Source organism: Bos indicus x Bos taurus, chromosome 5, assembly GCF_003369695.1.
Source record: "Bos indicus x Bos taurus breed Angus x Brahman F1 hybrid chromosome 5, Bos_hybrid_MaternalHap_v2.0, whole genome shotgun sequence".
Classification (NCBI taxonomy): domain Eukaryota; kingdom Metazoa; phylum Chordata; class Mammalia; order Artiodactyla; family Bovidae; genus Bos; species Bos indicus x Bos taurus.
The window spans coordinates 42,936,042-42,959,785 of record NC_040080.1 but is presented as its reverse complement, the minus strand read 5'-3'; the positions used below and the strand labels follow the sequence as shown (position 1 = coordinate 42,959,785).

Here is a 23,744-nt window from a genome sequence, read left to right as displayed (position 1 = left end):
TTAAATAGTATTCTGCATGTAAACCAAACTCTAACCGATGGACATGTAAATGGGCCTTGCTACAATGTTGCAATGAACATGATTTGTACATACAACCATACTCACTTATTCTTTCCTTAGACTTATTTATTTAGCTCATTAAGTGAAACTGCTGTGATTAAAGAACATACAGATTTTATACTTCCACAGATACTGCCAGACTGACTACACACTACAAGATAGGAGGCACCACGCTGTGCTTCATATTCAATCTGCTACATCCACATCAACACTGGGCATTACCACTTTTTTGAATCTTAACTACTTTTTTTGGATAAACACTGACAGTTTATTTATATTTGCATTTATTTATTATTCAGTCAAGTATCACTTTCTTTAAGGACCTTTTGTGTATCTCCTTTGGTGATCTGCTTGTTCAAATGTTGGTATATTATGTTTCTCATTAAAGATCTTTACCCATATAAGTATATATCTTTTGTTATGTTGAATAATTTCCCTTAACTTTTTATTTTGAAAATTTCAAAGCCACAAGAGTTGGAAGAATAGCTAACAGTGAATACTCATATATCTTAACAAAGATACCCTATATCTTAACCAATTATTAACATTTTGACATATTTGCTTTATATCTCTTCTTACACATGCACATACTTTTTTCTTTTGCTGTCTCTTTTGTGTTAGTTAATATGTCTTGACATTTCATCCCTAAATATTGTGGCATAGCTCTAAGAAAACAGCATTCTTCTATATAATCACACTATAATGATCTCACTGAGGAAATTTAACCAACACAATACTAATGAACAATAAATTATCTCCATTGTCTCTATTATACATTTTTATATAATACATAAATTTGAAAAAATTGCTATTTTTTCAACTTGGCAATTCATATGTTTTTCTGTAACAGTATTTTTCTGTACTGTATTTTTTCTTAATCAAAACCAGTACATCTTCTAATTTCTTATTCTCTACAAAGGCAAAAACCCTAAGCTCATCTACTGTATCAGAAAGGGTTTTTAGGAAACAGATGGCCCACTCAAGTTAGATTAATTTAAGGACAGTTTATTTACAAGCAGACTATTTACAAAGTTTTGGATGAGGGGGATCACAAGAGATAGTGGAATAACCCAGGCTAGTAGCAACACAGCAGCTCCTACCACCCACAAGCTCCAAGAGAAGGATGAGGATTTTCAGGGAGAGCCAACACCTACACATAGGAAGTCGAGTCAGGGGAGAATATACCCAGACTTTAGTCCCCTCCTTTTCCCAAGTCCTGTCGAGGCTCCCCATTTCCAAATCCAATCAAAAGTAAGAAAATGTTAAGGGCCCATTCCTGTTGTCCAGAAAGGTTCCCTATGATGGAGAACAGTAATGTTGAGTGTATAAAGTGGGTCCAATTTAAAATGTGATGGTTTTCGATGGCTAAGTCAAAAATCTCTCCTGGTAAATGTCACATTGCACTTGAAAATGTGCGTGTCATTTTCAACTATCTTTTGATACTGATCTCTAACATAATGCCACAATGATAAGGGAACAGACTCTGTATGATCTCAATACCTTTGTTGTTTAGTCACTAAGTCATTTCTGACTCTGTGACCCCATGGAAGCAGCACACCAGGCTTCCCTGTCCTTCACTATCTCTATTCAATACCTTTAGACCACAAAATTTTTGCACCTTGTTTTACGTTCCTGGATATGTTTCAGTGTCTCCTAGTTTACAGTCTATGGGAAGGTGAATAGGAATTTGCGTTGTGACAAAACTATATAAATCTTTATTATGTTGAATTGGTTCACCATGATTTTCAGGTCTACTATATCCTTCTACTTCTCTGTATATTCATTCTATTAATTTTTGAGAGTCTGACATTGAAACTCCAACTAAAAATCTTAATGTAGCTACTTAAACTGTTCATTTCTTTCTAATATTTTACCTTTATGTTCTTTTTTCTGACCAAATTTCCCAGTTGACTATGACATTGATTTTTTGCATCAAATCTGTATTTTTTTGATTTCACTTTGTAATTATTATTTATTTTTAATACTGTTAATTTGTTCTGTCAGTGTGTGCAAAACACCTCCCAGTTTCAGCTGGTATTCTTAAAAGGTCCTCCAGACTTTCCAGTGATTGGCTATTTTTTGATTCTCACATTCATTTGATATTCCATGGCTTCCTTCTTCTTCTTCTTAAGTAGAAATTAATACACAGGTCTTGGAGCTTTTAGTGGTCTACTCCCAAACCACTAGCATGTGAGGGTTTGTAGAGAGAAACAAGGTCAATTAATTTTCTCATCAATGTTCATGGATCTGGGGTTTTCCTATATGTTCTGTTTTTATGGTAAAGTCATACAAGATTAAGAAACTATTCTACCATTGCTGTCATGCTCCCAGAATCCCCGAATACAAAAAATTGTTTATGTCTCTGTGGGAAAAATGAACATTCATCTGGGTAGTTAATATTTTATTTATTTAACTGGAAGTAGACACAATGGTGTCCTAATATTCTTTGTATCTTTTTGATGTTTTCAGTATTTTGAAACAATTTTTTAATCTTTCAAATGTGGCACATGATTTTATACTGATAAGGAAATTAAAGAAGTTACATTTCCACCTCCCTCCCATACCTTAAGCAGATATTTGGTACAGCCACACACAGCTTGGATATAGGTCACAGACTAGTCCCTTTGTCCACTATGTCCTTCTGTGCAAGTGATCTATACTAGCTTAAGTGCCTAACTCTGCTAGAAAGTACAAAGTATTAGTCAAGCTACAACAGATACCTGGAAGCAATTCAAGTAATATTCCAATTTTATGTCACAATATCATAGATGGGAAATAAAAGAATTTTTAAAATTTTTTTCTGTTCTTATTGTCCAGATATTTATGCTTCACTACATTTGATGAATGGTTATAGTAGAAATGGATACAGAATTTTATAATCACAATTAATTCCCCCAGGAACTCTAAATTTTAAAGATTTCTCCACATCATCTAATATTATTTACTGATGCAGATTGAAAGTATGATGCCAATCTGAGTCTGTTTCCCTTTCAGGAAATCTTTTTGTCCTCCTTTCTTCTATTTTGACACTTGGGAGAATTCTAGGGTTTTGTAAAAGTTTAAATTTCAGAAATTTACCCAGGTTATGTCAATCCTTTCAATATTTGTGCCCAGCAACTGAAATATGAAGATGTGGGGAACTTTGGCTTACTGTTTGATTATTCTTTGTCCCTCTGTTCCAAGTGTTCTTTCTCAATTAACTATGACAAGGATTTTGGCTCTCTTAGCTCTCACCAACAAGTCTCTTCTCTAATTAATTTCATAATATATGATTTTGATTTGTCTTTTAATAGAATTTCTAAAGTTATTTTTCTATTTCATAAATTAGATTCTCAACAATATCAATGTGACTGTTGTTCCCCATCACCCACTATGCCATTTTATTCTTCCTTCTTAAATATGTCACAAAAAATACTTCTTTAATGTCTCTCCTAAATTCTGTATCAAACTCATTTTGTTACTCTGATTATCTACTTTAGTCTCCTCCTTTGCGGCTACTGCTTTTCTACCAAATCTACCAAATTTTAAACATTGCCAACTTTTTTTTTTTTCAGTTCAGTTCAGTTGCTCAGTCGTGTCCGACTCTTTGCAACCCCATGGACTGCGGCAAGCCAGGCCTCCCTGTCCATCACCAACTCCTGGAGCTTACTCAAACTCATGTCCATTGAGTCAGTGATGCCATCCAACCATCTCATCCTCTATTGTCCCCTTCTCCTCCTGCCTTCAATTTTTCCCAGCATCAAGGTCTTTTCCAAAGAGTCAGTTCTTCATGTCAGGTGGCCAAAGTATTGGAGTTTCAGATTCAGCATCAGTCCTTCCAATGAATATTCAGGACTGATTTCCATTAGGATGGACTGGTTGGATCTCCTTGCAGTCCAAGGGACTCTCAAGAGTCTTCTCCAACACCACAGTTCAAAAGCATCAATTCTTCAGCACTCAGCTTTCTTTATAGTCCACCTCTCACATCCATACATGACTACTAGAAAAACCATAGCTTTGACTAGACGGGCCTTTGTTGGCAAAGTAATGTCTCTGCTTTTTACTATGCTGTCTGGGTTGGTCATAACTTTCCTTCCAAAGAGCAAGTGTCTTTTAATTTCATGGCTGCAATCACCATCTGCACTGATTTTGGAGCCCAAGATAATAAAGTCTGTCACTGTTTCCACAATTTCCCCATTTATTTGCCATGAAGTGATGGGACCAGATGCCATGATCTTAGTTTTCTGAATGTTTGTTTTAACCCAACTTTTTCACTCTCCTCTTTCACTTTCATCAAGAGGCTCTTTAGTTCTTCTTCGCTTTCTGTATGTTGTATATATCAATTCAAGACAGCAACATGGGAGGATCCTGAACTCACCTCCTATCATGGGCACACGGAATTTACAGACACAGATAGAACAATTCCCTCTGAAAGAAACTAAAAAATTAGATGAGCAACTCCTACATATCAGGCAAATGACAAAAACCCACACTGAAACAGGCTGGAGAGGCTGAGACACAGTCTCACCATAAACCTCACCCAGGGGTAGTGACCCACAGCTGTGAGGGAACTCACAACATTCAGCTTCTCTGTGAGGAGCAAAGGGTTTGGGCCCTACTTCTGGCAGCCCCAGCTTCTAAGAGCTGCACCTGCAAGACAGGCCACCAAAACATCTAGCTTTAAAGCAAACAGGGCTTGTATTCATGAGAACAAGGCAGAGTGAACTAAGAGTTCTTGAAGGGATTGTACAGGTTCACTGTGGCTAACCTCCCAGGTTACAGTGCAGAGCGAGCAGAAAAAAATACCTATGTTCCAGTTTCCCCTTGAAAAAGGTATTTTTGCATGAACTTCAAAAGCTGCTCCCTGAGCCTCCAGCTTCCAACTGGGCTGAACCTAAATACTAAGAACCTCCTCTAGGGATACTGATAGATCTTAGACAACCTAAACTAATGGGACCCACTAAGAATAAGGTAGGCTATTTGGACAATCACAAAGGTTCGAGAGACAACCAAGATCTAGGGCAAGGTTGAACAATAAGATGCATCTCCTACACAAGGCCACTCTTCAAGACTTGGAGAGGTTGCTGTTTATTCTAATGCACCCAAACCACCACAGAGACTCAAGGAAAACAAAGAAACAGAGGAGTATGTTCCAAACAAAAGAACAAGATAAAACGTCAGGAAAATAGCCTTACTGAGATGGAGATCAGTGATATAGCTGATAAAGTTCAAATTAACAGTCATAAAAATGCTAAAATAGCTAAGATGAACAAAGAGATTTTCAACAGAAAGAAAATACAAGAAAGTACCAAACAGAGTTCAACAACAGACTACATGAAGCAGAAGAATCAGTAAACTTGAACAAAGAGCAGTGGAACTCATCTGCTGCTGCTGCTAAGTTGCTTTAGTCGTGTCCGACTCTGTGCGACCCCACAGATGGCAGCCCACTAGGCTCTGCCGTCCCTGGGATTCTCCAAGCAAGAATACTGGAGTGGGTTGCCATTTCCTTTTCCAATGCATGAAAGTGAAAAGTGAAAGTGAAGTTGCTCAGTCGTGTCTGACTCTAATCAGCAGCAAAAAGACAATTTAAGGGACTTATAGGGCAACATTAAGTGGACCAACATTCACATTATAGGAGACTCAGAAGAAAAAGAGAGAAAGGGGCAAAAAACTTGAAAAAATAACGGCTGATAATCACTGCAACTAAACTGGGGACGATAAGAGACATTCAGATCCAAGAAGTTCAGAGAGTTTGTATAAGATGAACCGAAAGAGACCCAAACCATTTATAATTAAAATGTCAAAAGTTAAAAGACAAGGAGAGAATTTTCAAAATAGCAGTACAAAATGACTTATTATGTATAAGGAAAATCTCCCACAAAATCAGTAGATTTTTGAATAGAAACACTGCAGGTCAGAAAGGAGTGAGTGGCACAACATATTCAAAGTGCTGAAAGAAAACAACTGCCAACCAAGAAATCTCTACCCAGCAAAGCTGTCTTTCATTATGGAAGAAGAGGTAAGAGTTTCCAGACAAGGATAAGTTGAAAGAGTTCATCACCACTAGACTGGCCTTAAATGTTAAAGGGATTCCTGCAAGTTGAAACAAAAAGGAGTGAGTTAGTAACAGGGAAACAAAGTATGAATTTCAATGATAAAAATAAATATATAGTAAAATTCAGAATAATCTAATGTAAAGATGGTAGATTAATCACTTGTAAATCTAGGGTAAAAGACAAAAGAAATAAAAATAATTAGCAAGGGAGGGGAGTCAAAGCTTTATATAAGAGTTTTAGAATAGAATACACTATACTGATGTTATCAATTTAAAACAGACCATATTATCAATTTAAAACAGACTTATAAATAAGTTTTAAATAAGCTTCTTGGTAACCACAAATCAAAAACTTATAGTAGAAATGTAAAAGATAAAGAAAAGGCATCTAAACATACCACTATAGAAAAATCATCAAATCACACAGGATGAGAATAAGAAAAGGAAAAAAGAAAAGGAATGATTAAAGTCAGAAAACAATTAACAAAATGTCAACAAGTACATTATCTATCAAAAATTACTTTCAATGAAAAAAAAGTTACTTTAAATGTTAAATGGGCTAAATTCTCCAAATAAAAGAGTGCCTAGAGGCATTTAAAAAAAAAAAAGGACCCATCTATACACAGCCTATAAGAGACTCACTTCAGATGTAACATAACACACACTGAAAGTGAAAGGATGGAAAGAGATATTCACATTCAAATGGAAACCAAAGAAAGCTGGGGTGGCCATACTTATATCAGACAAAATAGACTTTAACACATGATTCACTGGGGGATTTTGGTAGAAACTAAAGTCCGTGGCCCATGATTTGTTATGTAAGAGAATATTGAAACATCTCCATTTGAGTAAATATCACCAACTTTTATTGTACTTCATGTACTTATTTGAAGCCTGAGAAACGCTGGACTGGAAGAAACACAAGCTGGAATCAAGATTGCCGGGAGAAATATCAATAACCTCAGATATGCAGATGACACCACCCTTATGGCAGAAAGTGAAGAGGAACTAAAAAGCCTCTTGATGAAGGTGAAAGAGGAGAGTGAAAAAGTTGGCTGAAAGCTCAACATTCAGAAAACGAAGATCATGGCATCCAGTCCCATCACTTCATGGGAAATAGATGGGGAAACAGTGGAAACAGGGTCAGACTATTTTGGGGGGCTCCAAAAATCACTGCAGATGGTGACTGCAGCCATGAAATTAAAAGACGCTTACTCCTTGGAAGGAAAGTTATGACCAACCTAGATAGCATATTCAAAAGCAGAGACATTACTTTGCCAACAAAGGTTCGTCTAGTCAAGGCTATGGTTTTTCCTGTGGTCATGTATGGGTGTAAGAGTTGTGAAGAAGGCTGAGCACCGAAGAATTGATGCTTTTGAACTGTGGTGTTGGAGAAGACTCTTGAGAGTCCCTTGGACTGCAAGGAGATCCAACCAGTCCATTCTGAAGATCAGCCCTGGGATTTCTTTGGAAGGAATGATGCTAAAGCTGAAACTCCAGTACTTTGGCCACCTCGTGCGAAGAGTTGACTCATTGGAAAAGACTCTGATGCTGGGAGGGATTGGGGGCAGGAGGAGAAGGGGACGACAGAGGATGAGATGGCTGGATGGCATCACTGACTCGATGGACGTGAGTCTGAGTGAACTCCGGGAGTTGGTGATGGACAGGAAGGCCTGGTGTACTTCGATTCATGGGGTCGCAAAGAGTCGGACACGACTGAGCGACTGAACTGAACTGAACTGAAGTGCCTCACTAAAGCATTTTAGTATTTCATTAGAGTGTGATAGGCAGTATAGCAGGCACATATAGCAGGCACCTCTGTGCAGGGGAACAGAACACCCAGTACAAATACACCATGGTTCACTGCATCTTGCCCTGAAAGAGCAGACTCTACACTTTCTGGCGGCATTTTTTTCCTCAGTCCTGTAGGTATTATTTCCTCTAGAATACATTCTTTTATTTTACCTGGTAGTTGACAAGGTGGATCTTTGCAGGAAGCTCTTTTAGAAATGCCACAAGGGGCTTCCCTGGTGGCACAGTGGATTAGAATCCGTCTGCCAATGCAGGGGACATGGATTCTATCCCTGGCCTGGCAAGATCCCACATGCTGAGACCAGCTAAGTCCCTGCACCACAACTACTCAGCCCGTGCTCTTGAGCCCATGAGCCACAACTACTAAGCCTGTGTGCCACACCAACTGATACCCACACACTAGAGCCTGTGCTAAGCAACAAGAAAAGCCAGCACAAAGAGAAGCCCATGTGAGTGAAACCAACACCTCCAAGCAGCAGCTGCCCTGCAGCCGAGGAGGGTTTCTCTGGCCAGTGTTGCTCCCACCAGTCTACAGCACGGGGAATATCTTTGCAAACCTATTTAAGGGCCTTTTTGGCAAAAAAGAAATGTGCATTCTCATGGTGGGCCTAGATGCTGCCGGAAAGACCACCATCCTGTACAAACTAAAGCTGGGTTAAATGGTGACCACCATTCCCACTAATAGGCTTCAATGTGGAGACCGTGGAATACAAGAACATCAGCTTCACTGCATGGGACATGGGGGGCCAGGACAAGACCTGGCCTCTGTGGTACCACTACTTCCAAATCACACAACGTCTCATCTTTGTGGTCGACAGCAGTGACACAGAGCATGTGAATGAGGTCCACAAGGAGCTCATGAGGATGCTAGCAGAAGACAAGCTCAGGGACACTGTTCTGCTCGTGTTTGCTAACAAATAGGACCTTCCCAATGCCACGATGCAGCCAAGATCACAGACACGCTAGGTCTGCACACTCTGCGCCACAGGAATTGGTACATTCAGGCCACCTGTGTCTCCAGTGGGGATGGGTCTATGAGGGACTGGACTGGCTGTCCAATCAGCTCCAGAACCAGAAATGAGCTATAGTCTTCTCTCCTCCCCTCTTACTCCCTCCTCCCCTCTCATTCCCTCGTTCTACCCTTGTTTTACTCTCACGTGGCAAACGTGCCCCTATGATGTGAGTGCCAGAAGCTGTCTCCATGGTTGGTCACAGTGTGCTTCACCATGCTGTAAATGTGCAGCTGCAGCCTGCAACTGGGTTTTTATTTAATGTGAATAGTTCTTGTTTCCAATGAGCCAGTTTCTGGTACTCCTGTTCAGTATTGTGTGGTAGTCACTTAAGTCCTGTCCGACTCTTTGCAACCCCATGGACTGTAGCCCACCAGGCTTCTCTGCCCATGGGATTCTCCAGGCAAGAACACTGGAGTGGGTTGCCATTTCCTTCTCCAATGCATGAAAGTGAAAGGTGAAAGTGAAGTTGCTCAGTCGTGTCCAACTCTTCGAGACCCCATCGACTGCAGCCTACCAGGCTCCTCCGTCCGTGGGATTTTCCAGGCAAGAGTACTGGAGTGGGTTGGGGTGCCATTGCCTTCTCCATGTGGACTATACACATATAGAAAACAACAGAATACACATTCTTCTCAAGCACATAAGGAATATTCTTCAGGATAGGCCACAGGACAAGTCTTAAAAATAAATTTTTAAAAACTGAAATTATATAAAGTGTCTTTCCCAATGATCATGGTATAAAACTAGAAATCAATTTTAAGAAGAAAATTGGAAAATTCACAAATCGTGGAGATTAAATATGCTACTGAACAACTGTACTGGGCTTCCCTTGTGGCTCAGCTGGTAAAGAATTCACCTGCAACGCAGGAGACCTGGGTTGGGAAGATTCCTGGAGAAGGGAAAGGCTGCTGCTCCTCCTGCTGCTAAGTTGCTTTAGTCGTTATGACTCTATGCGACCCCAGAGACGGCAGCCCACTAGGCTCCCCCATCCCTGGGGTTCTCCAGGCAAGAACACTGGAGTAGGTTGCCATTTCCTTCTCCAAGGCTACCCACTCCAATATTCTGGCCTGGAGAATTCCATGGACACAGTCCATGAGGTTGCAAAGAGTTGGACACAACTGAACTACTTTTACTTCACTTCACTACTGAACAGCTAACAGATGAAAAAAGTCAAGAGAAATCAAAGAATATGTTGAGACAAATGAAAATAGAAATATGGATACCAGACCTCTTAGAATGCAGCAAAAGCAGTTTTTAGAGGGTAGTTCACAGCAATAAATATCTGTTATTTAGAAACAATAAGGATCTCTAATAAAAAAATCTAATTTTACACCTCAAGGAACTATTAAAAAACAAAGCCCAAAGTTAGTAGTAAAGGGAAGGATTTATCAAAGATCAAATCAGATAATGAAATAGGGACTAACAAAAAAAAAAAAGAAAAGAAAAACTAACAGCCAGCTCTTTAAAATGATAAACAAAATGGACACACATTTAGCTAGCCTCACCAAGGAAAACAGAGAGAGGACTCAAATAAATGAGAAATGATAGAGAGGTCACAATGAATATCACAGAGATATAAGATCATGAGAGATTAGTATAAACAATTATACATGAAAAAGTTGAACATTCCAGAAGAAACAGACAAATTCCTATCAAAAATCTAACGAGATTGATTCATAAAGAAAAAGAAAACCTAAACGTATCAGTTACTAGTAAGGAGACTGAATCAATAATTAAAACCACCCAACAAAAGTCTAGGTGCTGAGAGCTTCACCGGTGAATCCAAACAATCAAAGAATTAACACTCCTCCTTCTCAAACTAGAGCCAGACATCCTGGAATGTGAAGTCAAGTGGGCCTTAGGAAGCATCACTACAAACAAAGCTAGTGGAAGGTGATAGAATTCCAGCTGAGCTATTTCAAATCCTGAAAGATGACGCTGTGAAAGTGCTGCCCTCAATATGTCAGCAAATTTGGAAAACTCAGCAGTGGCCACAGGACTGGAAAAGGTCAGTTTTCATTCCAATCCCAAAGAAAGGCAATGCCAAAGAATGCTCAAACTACCATATAATTGCACTCATTCCACATGCTAGCAAAGTAATGCTCAAAATTCTAGAAGCCAGCCTTCAACAGTACGTGAACCGTGAACTTCCAGATGTTCAAGCTGGATTTAGAAAAGGCAGAGGAACCAGAGATCAAATTGCCAACATCCGCTGGATCATCGAAAAAGCAAAAGAGTTCAAAAAAAACATATATTTCTGCTTCACTGACTATGCCAAAGCTATATTTGACTGTGTGGATCGCAATAAATTGTGGAAAATTCTGAAAGAGATGGGAATACCAGACCACCTGTCCTGCCTCTTGAGAAACCTGAATGCAGGTCAGGAAGCAACAGTTAGAACTGGACATGGAACAACAGACCGGTTCCAAATAGGAAAAGGAGTACATCAAGGCTGTATATTGTCACCCTGATTATTTAACTTATATGCAGAGTACGTCATGAGAAATGCTGGGCTGGAGGAAGCACAAGCTGGAATCAAGATTGCTGGGAGAAATATCAATAACCTCAGATATGCAGATGACACCACCCTTATGGCAGATAGTGAAGAAGAACTAAAGAGCCTCTTGAATGTTGTTGGAAGGAAAGTTATGACCAACCTAGACAGCATATTAAAAAGCAGAGACATTACTTTGTCAACAAAGGTGTGTCTAGTCAAGGCTATAGTTTTTCCAGTGGTCATGTATGGATGTGAGAGTTGAACTGTGAAGAAAGGTAAGGGCCGAAGAATTGATGCTTTTGAACTGTGGTGTTGGAGAAGACTCTTGTGAGTCCCTTGGACTGCAAGGAGATCCAACCAGCCCATCCCAAAAGAGATCAGTCCTGGGTGTTCACTGGAAGGACTGATGCAGAAGCTAAAACTCCAATACTTTGGCCACCTGATGCAAAGAGCTGACTCATTTGAAAAATCCTGATGCTGGGAAAGATTGAAGGCAGGAAGAGAAGGGGACGACAGAGGATGAGATGGTTGGATGGCATCACCGACTCAATGGACATGAGTTTGGGTAAACACCGGGAGTTGGTGATGGACAGGAAGGCCTGGCGTGCTGAGGTTCATGGGGTCACAAAGAGTTGTTGGACACGACTGAGCGACTGAACTGAATTTCCCAAACCCTTTGAAGAAAGAAGAGGAGGGAATAATTCAAAATTCATGTTATAAGGCCAGCATTACCTGATACCAAAACCAAGGCAGGACCACCACAAGAGAAGAAAATTGCAGGCCTTTATCCCACAAAATCAGAGATGCAAAAATCCTCAACAAAATTACAGCAAACTGAATTCTGTAATTCATTAAAAGGATCATATACCATGATCAATGGGATTTATTCCAGGGATGCAAGGACGGCTCTGTTACACACAACGCATTAACAAAATGAAGGATAAAAATCAGATGACTATCTCAATACATGCAATACATTTGACCAAATTCAATATCCATTCATGATTAAAAAAAAAAAACTCAACAAAGTGAATAAAAGAGGGAGCATACCTCAACTTAATAAAGGCCATATATGATAAGCTCACAACTAACATACTTGATGGTAAAATGCTAAAAGCTTTCCCTCTAAGATCAGAAACAAGACAAGGGTGCCTACTCCTGACACTTCTACTCGACAAAGTATTGGAAGTTCCAGCCAGACCATTAGGTAAGAAAAAGGCATCTAAGTCAGAAAGTAAAGTAAAACTGTTACTATTTGCCATGATATTTATGTAGAAACCCTAAAGACTCCACAAAGAATTGTTAGAACTAATCAATGAATTCAGTAAAGTTGTAGGATACAAAGTCAATATGCAAAATAGGTTTTGTTTCTATACCATAATAATGAACTATCAGAAAGAGAAATTAAGAAAAAAATCCCATTTACAATTGCTTCAAAAGAATAAAATACCTAAGAATAAACTTAACCAAGAAGTTTATTTAAAAGACCTGTACATTAAAAACTATAGAACACTGATGAAATAATTGAAGATACAAATAGAAAGATATTCTGTGCTCATGGATTAAAAGAATCAAGATTGCTAAAATATCCATACTACCCAAAGTAATCTACAAATTCAATACAATCCCTATCAAAATTCCAATAACATTTTTCAAAGAAACAGAGTAAATAATCCTAAAATTTATAAATAGGATAGCCAAAGCAATCGTGACAAAGAACAAAACTACAGGAGAGTCATCATAACATGCTTCCTGATTTCCAACTATGTTTAAAAGTTGTAATAATCTGGGAGTTCCCAGGCAGCCTAGTGATTAGGATTCTGAGCTTTCACCACCATGGCCCTGGTTCAATCCCCATGGTCAAGGAGCAACTGAGATCCTTCAAGTCACAATAAGATGATGCCATAAAAGATACCACCTCATACCTCTTAGAATGGCTATTACCAAAAAGGGAAGAAATAAATGTTGTGCAGGATGTAGAAGAAAGGAAACCCTCATATGCTGTTGGTGGGAATGTAAATTGGTGCAGCCACTGTTTTAAAAACAGACACACAGATAAATGGAACAGAGAGCTCAGAAATAAACTTACGCATATATGAACAATTAATTTACAAAGACAACAAGAATATATAATGAGGAAAGGATAGTCTCTTCAATAAATGGTGTTGGGAAACACAACAGCCACATGCAAAAGCATGAAACTGGACTACTATCTTACACTAAACAAACAAACAAAAATCAGCAGAAAAATGGGTTAAAGACTTGAATATAAGCCCTGAAAATGTAAAACTCCTAGAAGAAAACACATAGGCTGTAAGCTCCTTGACACTGGTATGGGTGATGATTTTTTTTGGATTTGACACCAAATCAAAGCCAACTAAAACAAAAATAAACAAGGAGGAGTACAAAAAAACTAAAAAGCTTCTGCACTGCAAAGGAAACCATCAATAAAGTGAAAAAGGAACCTATGGAATGGGAAAATATATTTTCAAACCACTTAACCAATAAGAGGCTAACATACAAAATATACAAAGAACTCAGACAACTCAATAACAAACAACAAAAGAAAGACACACACACACACACACAAATAACCTGATTTAAAAATGAACTTTGGGGGATTCCCTGGCAGTCAAATGATTAAGACTCCAGGCGTACACTGCCAAGGGCCAGGTCTCATTCCTCGTGGGGCAACTAAGATCCCACAAGCCACATGACATGAACAAAAATAAATAAAAATGAACTTAGAAGCCAAGTAGACATTTTTCCAAAGAAGACATACAAATGGACAATAAGGACATGAAAAAAGGCTCAACATCACTAATCAGTGTCTTGTGTGTGCTTAGTAGTGTCTGACTCTCTATGACCTCATGGGCAGCAACACTGGCTGCTGCTGCTGCTAAGTCGCTTCAGTCGTGTCCGACTCTGTGCGACCCCAGAGACGGCAGCCCACCAGGCTCCCCCATCCCTGGGATTCTCCAGGCAAGAATACTGGAGTGTGTTGCCATTTCCTTCTCCAATGCATGAAAGTGAAAACCGAAGTCTCTCAGTCGTGTCCAACTCCTAGCGACCCCATGGACTGCAGCCTACCAGGTTCCTCCACCCATGGGATTTTCCAGGCAAGAGTACTGGAGTAGGGTGCCATTGCCTTCTCCATAAATGAGTGCAGCCACTATTTTAAAAAACAGTATGGAAATTCCTCTAGAAGTTAAAAATAGAGCTATGATCCAGCAATTCTACTTCTGGGTATTTATCTAAAGGAAACAAAAACACTGAACTGAGAAGATATATGCATCACCCTGTTCACTGCAGCATTATTTCAAACAGCCAAGAAATGGAAATAACCTAAATGCCCACAAGTGTATGAACAGATAAAATAAATGTGTGTATGTATACACACGTACACACACACACAGAAATTTAGCCATTAAAAAAAAGAAGGAAATCCTGCTATTTGCAACAACATGAATGAACTTTACTAAGTAAAATAAGTCAGAGAAAAAGCAAACAGCGCATGATCTCATTTGTATGTGGAATCTAAAACAAAAACAAACAAGTCATAGAAAACAGACCAGTGATGGGGGGTAGGTGAAATCGGTAAATGTGATCAAAAGGTACAAACTTCCAGTTAAAAATCAATCACGGGGATGTTAAGTACAACACAGTGATTATAGGTAATAATATACTATAGTGTATATTTATAGAGTGTGAGGGTTACTAAGTGAAAGAAAGTGTTAGCTGCTCAGTTGTGTTGACTCTTTGCAATCCCCTGGACTGTAGCTCGCCAGGCTCCTCTGTCCATGGGATTCTCCAGGCAAGAATACTGGAGTGGGTTGCCATTCCCTTCTCCAGGGAATGGAAAAAATCTTAATAGGAAATCTTAATAGTTCTCATCATAATAAAGAATTGTAACTGTGTGGTGACATGTTAACTAGAATTATTGGAGTGATTGTTTCCCAATGTATACACATGTCAGATCATATGTTACACAACTGAAATTAATATAATGTTTACATGTCAATCATATCACAATTTTTAAAAATTTATGTGTCAACACACATACACAGAACAAAACATGTCTGGGCACTCCCAATTTTTACCTCAGTATTCTAAATGCCATCAGTTTCTTCAACAATTGGTTAGATCAGGGCTTGTTTCCCCCTGGTGATATAAACACTCCCAAGTCTGCCCTCTTTCCTCCACAAAGGTAAGCAGCTACGGGAGCTTCAAAGTGGCAAAAGCCACAGCCAGCTTGCTGTGAAAATAGGGCTCACTTGGCACTGCAGTGTCTTCTGCTCTTTACATCTCTCATAGTCCCCAAACTGACTCAATATCCTGTATACTTAGGGGCTAAAAATTTGTGTATATGGTCTCAGTGTAATTTTTAGTTTCTTCCAAACTGCACTGTATTGAGATTTATAATGTCCTGGATTTATATTTTGAGACGGACCCTTAACGTTTTGTCATAGCTTTAGCTCTTTCTGATAACTATCATCAACTGGGAACAGGAAGTTGTATTCTTTTCATGCAACTGAAAATAGAATTGTTGTAAATATTCATTCATGCCACATTAAGCAAAGCTGATTTAGTTTTTAACTTCTAAGTTTTTACTTTTCATTGCATAAAGCAGACCTCTCAATTGTTTATTTTGATATTAATATAACAGATAAAAATGTACATTTACTAAGTTTTTAACTTTTTATTTTGAAGTAGTTTTAGTTTTACAGAAGGTTTCCTTAATATTTTTCATGTTTATTTTTAGAGTTCTTTTTAAATGTTTTATTTTGGGCTGCACTGGGTCTTGGTTGCTGCATGCAAGCTTTCTCTAGTTGCAGCCAGCAGGGGCTACTCTCCAGTTGCAGTGTGCAGGCTTCTTATTGCAGTGGCTTCTCTTGTTACAGACCATAGACCCCAAGGCACAGGCTTCAGCACTTGCAGCTTGCAGGCTCAGTTGCGGCACATGGGCTTAGCTGCCCCAAGGCATATGGAATCTTCCCTGCCCAGGGATCAAACTAATGTTCTTTGATTGGCAGGCGGATTGTTAAGCACTGAACCACCAGGGAAGTCCTGTCTCATTTATTTTAAATAAAATATTTCTGAGTATCCTTAGAAATATTAACTTTTGGAGTATTTAAATAAATAAACTAACATGTTTTTACCACAAAGCTCAAACACTCCACCTATTGAGAAAATGGGCTTCCCCAGTGTACTTCAGACAGTAAAGAATTCACCTGCAATGCAGAAGACCCAGGTTCGATCCCTAGGTCAGGAAGATCCCCTGGAGAAGGGAATGATTACCACTTCAGTATTCTTGTCTGGAGAATTCCATGGACAGAAGAGCCTGGAGGGCTACAGTCGATGACGTCGCAAAAAGTCGGACACAACTGAGTGACTAAGTACACAGCACACACACACACTGGCAAAATATAAATCTAAAATTTACACCACTTCAATTATCCCAGATCCAAACTTGCTAAAATGCTAAAGACCTTAGGGAGCAGTTTTTTTCCTGGTTATAAAATACAGACCCAGTGCTGTCTGGAACATAAATGGTAAGAGTGAAATATAGATATCTGAAAAGCAAGAGTAATATTCAGAAAAATCCCTACTTTTTTCATAAAAGCAGGAAAACTTGGGGAATGTGGCATGAATCTACATATTAAAGAACTCAGTGAAACTCCACCATAAAACACAAAGAGATCCACATGGGGACAAATTATAGTCAAACTGGTGAAAGACAAATATTGAAAGCACCAAGAGAGAAGCAGAGAATCAACTCAAATACAGGGGATCCTCAATAAGATTAATAATACAATAAATTTATCACTAGACATCTTGGATGCCAGAGGTAATAGTATGACATTTAAAGATGTGAGACAAAAAAATCCATCAACCAAGAATTCTAGATCTAATTTAATACTTTGAGGGCAATACTCCCCAAAGCAATGCAGATTCAACACAACCCCTATCAAAATCCAAACAATCTTGTCTGCAGAAATGGAAATACCAGTTCTAAAACTTCTATGGAATGAATGGCAAGGGACTCCTCACTGCAAAACAATCTTGGGAAAAAAAAAAAAAAAAGAACAAAGTTGGGAGGCTCATACTTTTTGTTTTCAAAATATACTACAAAGTTACAGTAATCAAAACTGTGTGTGATACTGACTTAAGAGGAGACCTAAAGACCAACAGAAAATAATTGAGAGTCCAGAAATAAGCCTATACATCTATAGTCAATTGATTTTCAACAATAGTGCTGAGCCCTAAAGTGGGCAAGGATAGTCTCCAACAAATAGCCCTGGATCAACTGGACAGGCACATGGAAAGGAATGAAGGTGAACCCATCAGATCAGATCAGATCAGTCGCTCAGTTGTGTTCAACTCTTTGTGACCCCATGAATCGAAGCAGGCCAGGCCTCCCTGTCCATCATCAACTCCCGGAGTTCACTCAGACTCACGTCCATCGAGTCAGTGATGCCATCCAGCCATCTCATCCTCTATTGTCCCCTTCTCCTCCTGCCCCCAATCCCTCCCAGCATCAGGGTCCTTTCCAATGAATCAACTCTTCGCATGGGGTGGCCAAAGTACTGGAGTTTCAGCTTTAGCATCATTCCTTCCAAAGAAATCCCAGGGCCGATCTCCTTCAGAATGGACTGGTTAGATCTCCTTGCAGTCCAAGGGATTCTTAAGAGTCTTCTCCAACACCACAGTTCAAAAGCATCAATTCTTCGGTGCTCAGCCTTCTTCACAGTCTAACTCTCACATCCATACATGACCACAGGAAAAACCATAGCCTTGACTAGAAGAACCTTTGTTGGCAAAGTAATGTCTCTGCTTTTGAATATGCTATCTAGGTTGGTCATAACTTTCCTTCCAAGGAGTAAGTGTCTTTTAATTTCATGGCTGCAGTCACCATCTGTAGTGGTGAACCCATACTTCATACTGAACACAAAAATTTACTCAAAATGGATCAAAACCTAAATGTAAGAGCTGAAACTATAAAACACTTAAAAGAAAATACAAAATAATAATAAAATAATAAATTTTCATTACTCTGGACTTGGCAATGTTATATATGACACTAAAATCACACGCAACAAAAGAAAAAATAGATAAGTTAGACTTTATCAAAATTGAAAACTTTTGTGCCTCAAAAGAATGATCATGAAAGTAAAAAGATAACCTTCAGAATGGGAGAAAATATGTGCAAATCACATACTGATAATGATCTTGTATCCAAAATACATAAAGAACTCTGGCAACTCAACAATAAGAAGACAAATAATCCCAACAAGCACCTAAAAAGATATATATTTCATTAGTCACTAGGGAAATACAAATTGAAACCACAATGAGATACCACTTCACATTCTCATCAGAATAATAAAAAGACACAATAACAAGTTTTGACAAGTTTGTAAACAAATTGGGACCCTGGTAGTTTGCTACCATAAATAATCTGGGGCTTCCCTGGTGGCTCAGATTGTTAAGACTCCTCCTGCAATGCAGGAGACCCAAGTTCAATCCCTGGATTGGGAAGATCGACTAGAGAAGGGAATGGCAACCCACTGCAGTATTCTTGCCTGGAGAATTCCGTGGACAGAGGAGCCTAGTGGGCTAACAGTCAGACACAACGAGTGACTAACACACACACACACACAGTGTAGAAACAGTTTGGTGGCTCCTCAGAAACTTAAAATGTAGAATTACCATACGACCTCATTTTATTTGTAGATATATACCAAAAAGAACTAAAAACAGGCATTCAAATATTTGTACACAAATATTCATAGCAGCACCATTCACAACAACCAAAAGATAGAAACATTCCAAATATCCATCAATAGATGAATAATAACAAATATGGTAAATACACACAATAGAAGATTAGTCACCAATTAAAGGGAAGCACTGGTACATGCTACAATGTGAATGTATCATGTTATACTAAGTGAAAGAAGCTAAACTTAAATGGCCACATATTGTATGATTCTCTTTCTATAAAATTTCCAGAAAAAGTAACTCTATTAAGAAGGGGAAAAAAAAAAAGGTGGTTGTCAGGGACTCAGGGGAAAGAGAATTACAAAATGACTGCTATGGATACAAAGTTTTCTTTTGGGGTGATGAAAATATTTTGGACCTAGACAGAGGTGGTGGTTACACAACATTATGAATGTACTAAATGCCACTGAATTGTACACTTTAAAATAGCTAATTTTTATGCTACACACATTTCACCTCAATGATTTAAGAAACATTTTTTTTAAGTAATCAGCACAGAGATCTGATCTTTTAAGGTTTACAAAGAGAAACTAGGGAAAAAGAAACGGAAAGGGAAAAACATGAGTTTACTTAAGAGTACTCATTTTAGGAATTAAACACTGAAGGAATGAAACTAAGATCAATATTTGGCACCAAATTACTAAACTTAGTGAAGCCATCATCTCTACAGTTCAGTTCAGTCACTCAGTCGTGTCCAACTCTTTGCGACCCCATGAACCACAGCACGCCAGGCTTCCCTGTCCATCACCAACTACTGGAGTTCACCCAAACTCATGTCCACTGAGTCGGTGATGCCATCCAACCATCTCATCCTCTGTCATCCCCTTCTCCTCCTGCCCCCAATCCCTCCCAGCATCAGGGTCTTTTCCAATGAGTCAGCTCTTCACATGAGGTGGCCAAAGTATTAGAGTTTCAGCTTCAACATCAGTCCTTCCAATGAATACCCAGGACTGATCTCCTTTAGGATGGACTGGTTGGATCTCCTTGCAGTCCAAGGGACTCTCAAGAGTCTTCTCCATGGGAGAATGGCATTGAAATATGTATAATATCATATATGAAACGAGTCGCCAGTCCAGGTTCGATGCATGATACTGGATGCTTGGGGCTGGTGCACTGGGACGACCCAGAGGGATGGTATGGGGATGGACGAAGGAGGAGGGTTCAGGATGGGGAACACACGTATACCTGTGGCAGATTCATTTTGATATATGGCAAAACCAATACAATATTGTAAAGTTAAATAAAATAAAAATTAAAAAAAAAAAAAAAGAGAGTCTTCTCCAACACCACAGTTCAAAAGCTTCAATTCTTCGGCGCTCAGCTTTCTTTGTAGTCCAACTCTCACATCCATACATGACCACTGGAAAAACCATAGCCTTGACTAGACGGACCTTTGTTGGCAAAGCAATGTCTTTGCCATGTAGGTAAAGTGTAAGACAGAGACATTACTGCCACTGCGAAGTTTACCACTCGAACTAACTACAGAGCATTTACTACATCTGTAACTCACTCACTGTACACTACTCCATTAAATGTGAATGTGAGGTGCTGTATATATGCTGCTGCTGCTGCTACTGCTAAGTCGCTTCAGTCATTAAATGGCTTAGATGACAAAGTAATGGTGTACTTATATTCAAATCAAGAAAAGTTTTTTTCCAACATATTGAGGAAAATATGAGAAAAAAATACATTGCTTCTATTCTTATGTAGTTCTTCTATAACTGATTAATAAAGGATTGAATTTCAGTTATTAAGGGCATGAATGGAGATAACCCCCATTAAATCAAGTCTAAAAACTGAATATTTTTTTAGACTCCTGCATTAATCCTAAACATTAACATGCAAATATGGCATACACATATATAGCATATAACTATCACTATTAGGATGGTTTTTGCTGACATATGTTAATAATGACTTTCACAATGCTGAGATCTTTACTTTTCTACCCTGTTCCCTCCCTAATTTTGCCAACAGATTTACTCACTGAAATAAATTCTATCTCATGCAAGGAAAATCTTTCTTGATTTTAAACTATTTATGCTAACACCCTATAGCTCTGATTCTTTTACTGCTTCAGGCTTTTTAAAGCATTGAGACCCTATTAAAAGTATATGCAAAGTTTCTGATCTACAGCTAGGAAACACAAATTACTATCAAAGAAGATTTAATTTCTTCTCTATTTTTATTTACAAAACCGATTGATTTTGATAATAAAAGCCCAAGTGTTTAAAAAATATTATCCAGTAACTCAAAGTATTTATCTTTGAAGCATCTACTACATACACAGAGACTGTACCAAGAGCTAGGAATAGGAACACAGCAGTAAACAAAATAAACTCAAAAAAAATATTCTCATAATTTACTATATTAATGAACCAGAGTATCTAGCTATTGCAAACATTAAGTTACAAGTACCATAATATGTGAAGGCAGAATTGAGCACATATTGGTATAGGATCTATATCAATCCTATAATCAACCAAGGAAATGTGTTTCTGAAATAATTTCTAAGAAGCCCCTCTCGCCCACCCTAGACAGGATGTCTATGGTTTCCAGGGTTACTAGTGTCTGGAAATACTCTATTTTGAGTTCCCTCTTAAAATATTTATACCCTGTACTCTATATTCGGAGAAGGCAATGGCACCCCACTCCAATACTCTTGCCTCGAGAATCCCATGGACCGAGGAGCCTGGTGGGCTGCAGTCCATGGGGTCGCTAAGAGTCGGACACAACTGAGTGACTTCACTTTCACTTTTCACTTTCATGCATTGGAGAAGGAAATGGCAACCCACTCCAGTATTCTTGCCTGGAGAATCCCATGGACAGAGGAGCCTGGTGGGCTGCCGTCTATGGGGTCGCACAGAGTCGGACACGACTGAAGCGACTTAGCAGCAGCAGCAGCGATGAACCTGATGGAAAGTGAGGAAACCGTCCCCTTTCCAACAGAAAACATCATTTTAAAAACCCTGTGGTTGATTCTCTTCAACCAAGAAAAGCAGCAGGCAGAAAAAATGAAATGTATACTTCTCTGTCATACTAAGTTACTTCTTCAACATTTCCACATGTAAAAATGTATTATCTACAAGAGATGTCAACATGAAAAGATCAGAGAACCTTGATGCCCAATTTAGATGGAAGTCAAAAACCACTGCCTACGCAGAAAAATTGACTATCTCTTCCTTATATCCACAAACTCCAAGTACAAGTTGGTCTGGGTTTTTTTGTTTGTTTTTAACTGCTTCGGTGTTTTCGAAACGGGAATCACACGGCAGGAAAACACTCAGGTGCACCCAAATAGGGGCCCTCCTGGGCCCCGACACCGAAGTTCCAATACTGATTCCGCAGCCCCTGAGCAAGGCAAGGAGGGAAACAAACACCCCGCCGCCCTGAAACCAACCTAGAAGGGGCTACCCGGCCCCGCGTGCCCCACGCGTCCCCCAGGTGCCCTTGGAAGCAGCGGCCCGCGGGCGAAGCCGCGCCCGGTCCCCGCGGACTCCAGTTCCGCCCGCCCGTCCCTCTCCCACCCCGCCCCCGGGACCCGCGGGACCGCGGCGCCGGCTCCGCCCCTCGCCTCCCCGCCAGGCCCCGGACTACCAGCCCGGGTGCAACGCAGCCCCAGGCGCCCAGGCGCGGCAGCGCCCTCCTCCCACAGGCCGCGAAGGCCGGTCGGGGAGCAAGCGCTGCCGCAGCCTCATCCAGGCCTGCGCCCCAGGCTCCGGCCTGGACGGAAGCCGCCCTCCTCTCTCACCTGCGTTCCCACCACCACGATCTGAGGCAGCTGGATGATGTCGGCGCCCACCGTGTTGAAGACGTCCTGGAGTTTGTTAATAACAGGAATTAGCGCCTCCATAACTCGTAACACACAAGACCCCAGCCGTGCCGGCCGCGGCAATGAATGGGGCCGGGGCCCAGAGTCAGCCTCCTTCCTCCTCTCCCCCGCCCTCTCCTCGGGAGCCGGCACCCATTGGACCCCGCCCGCTACCTGCCCCCTCCCGACGGGCCATGCGCCAAGACGGAGGCGCTGGAAAACAGTCGCTGCCGGGAGTTGTAGTTCTGGCGAGGCGGACCGCCGGGCCTACAGCTTCCGGAAGGCTGTTCCGTGCAGGCGGCTCGCCAACGTGGAGGGAAGGATGCTTGGGATTGGGCTGCTGTCAAAAGAATAGGGAGCGAGGCCCAGAGAGTCAGAAGGAAGAGATACATTTATATTTGTCCGCGAGGCAAAATAAGTGTGAAAATTTCGGATAGGAATATGTGTTAAATATAGCGGAGTCTGTTAATTATCCAGGACGTCATTTCCTGAAAAGGACACTGTCAAGTAGAGCTGGTTGGAAAGGCTTAAAAATCGTAGCCTCAGACACCCCAGCCAAGTACAAATGGTATGCAGGCTGATACTAGAAGATGCGAGGTGCTATTCTGCAACAAAAAATGCAAAACCAGCTCAGATTAGAACACGAGGGCTCTCTAGAATGTTAAAATGTATTCAGAAAAACTATGAAAGTGCCAGATTTTCAAGAGAAGGGCTAGGGCTGGGCCCTCATTCTCTATA

The 23,744-nt window shown here is 40.0% G+C and overlaps 1 protein-coding gene and 1 pseudogene across 8 annotated transcripts in view; one reads left to right on the top strand and one right to left on the bottom strand.

Annotated features, from left to right (window-relative positions):
• Nucleotides 1–23,181, bottom strand: part of DNM1L (dynamin 1 like) — a 60,111-nt gene extending 36,930 nt beyond the window's left edge. For 4 of the 8 annotated variants that reach the window (XM_027541697.1, XM_027541695.1, XM_027541693.1 and 1 more), the window contains exon 1: nucleotides 22,947–23,142. In XM_027541697.1, coding sequence (XP_027397498.1) covers nucleotides 22,947–23,048 — 102 coding nt within the window. In that variant the 5' untranslated portion in view covers nucleotides 23,049–23,142. Of the gene's footprint in view, nucleotides 1–22,946 lie in introns of all 8 variants that reach the window. The other 4 variants (XM_027541699.1, XM_027541692.1, XM_027541691.1 and 1 more) reach the window with 4 other exon arrangements.
• Nucleotides 5,239–8,987, top strand: LOC113892957 (annotated as a pseudogene).
• Nucleotides 23,182–23,744: the final 563 nt, after the last annotated feature.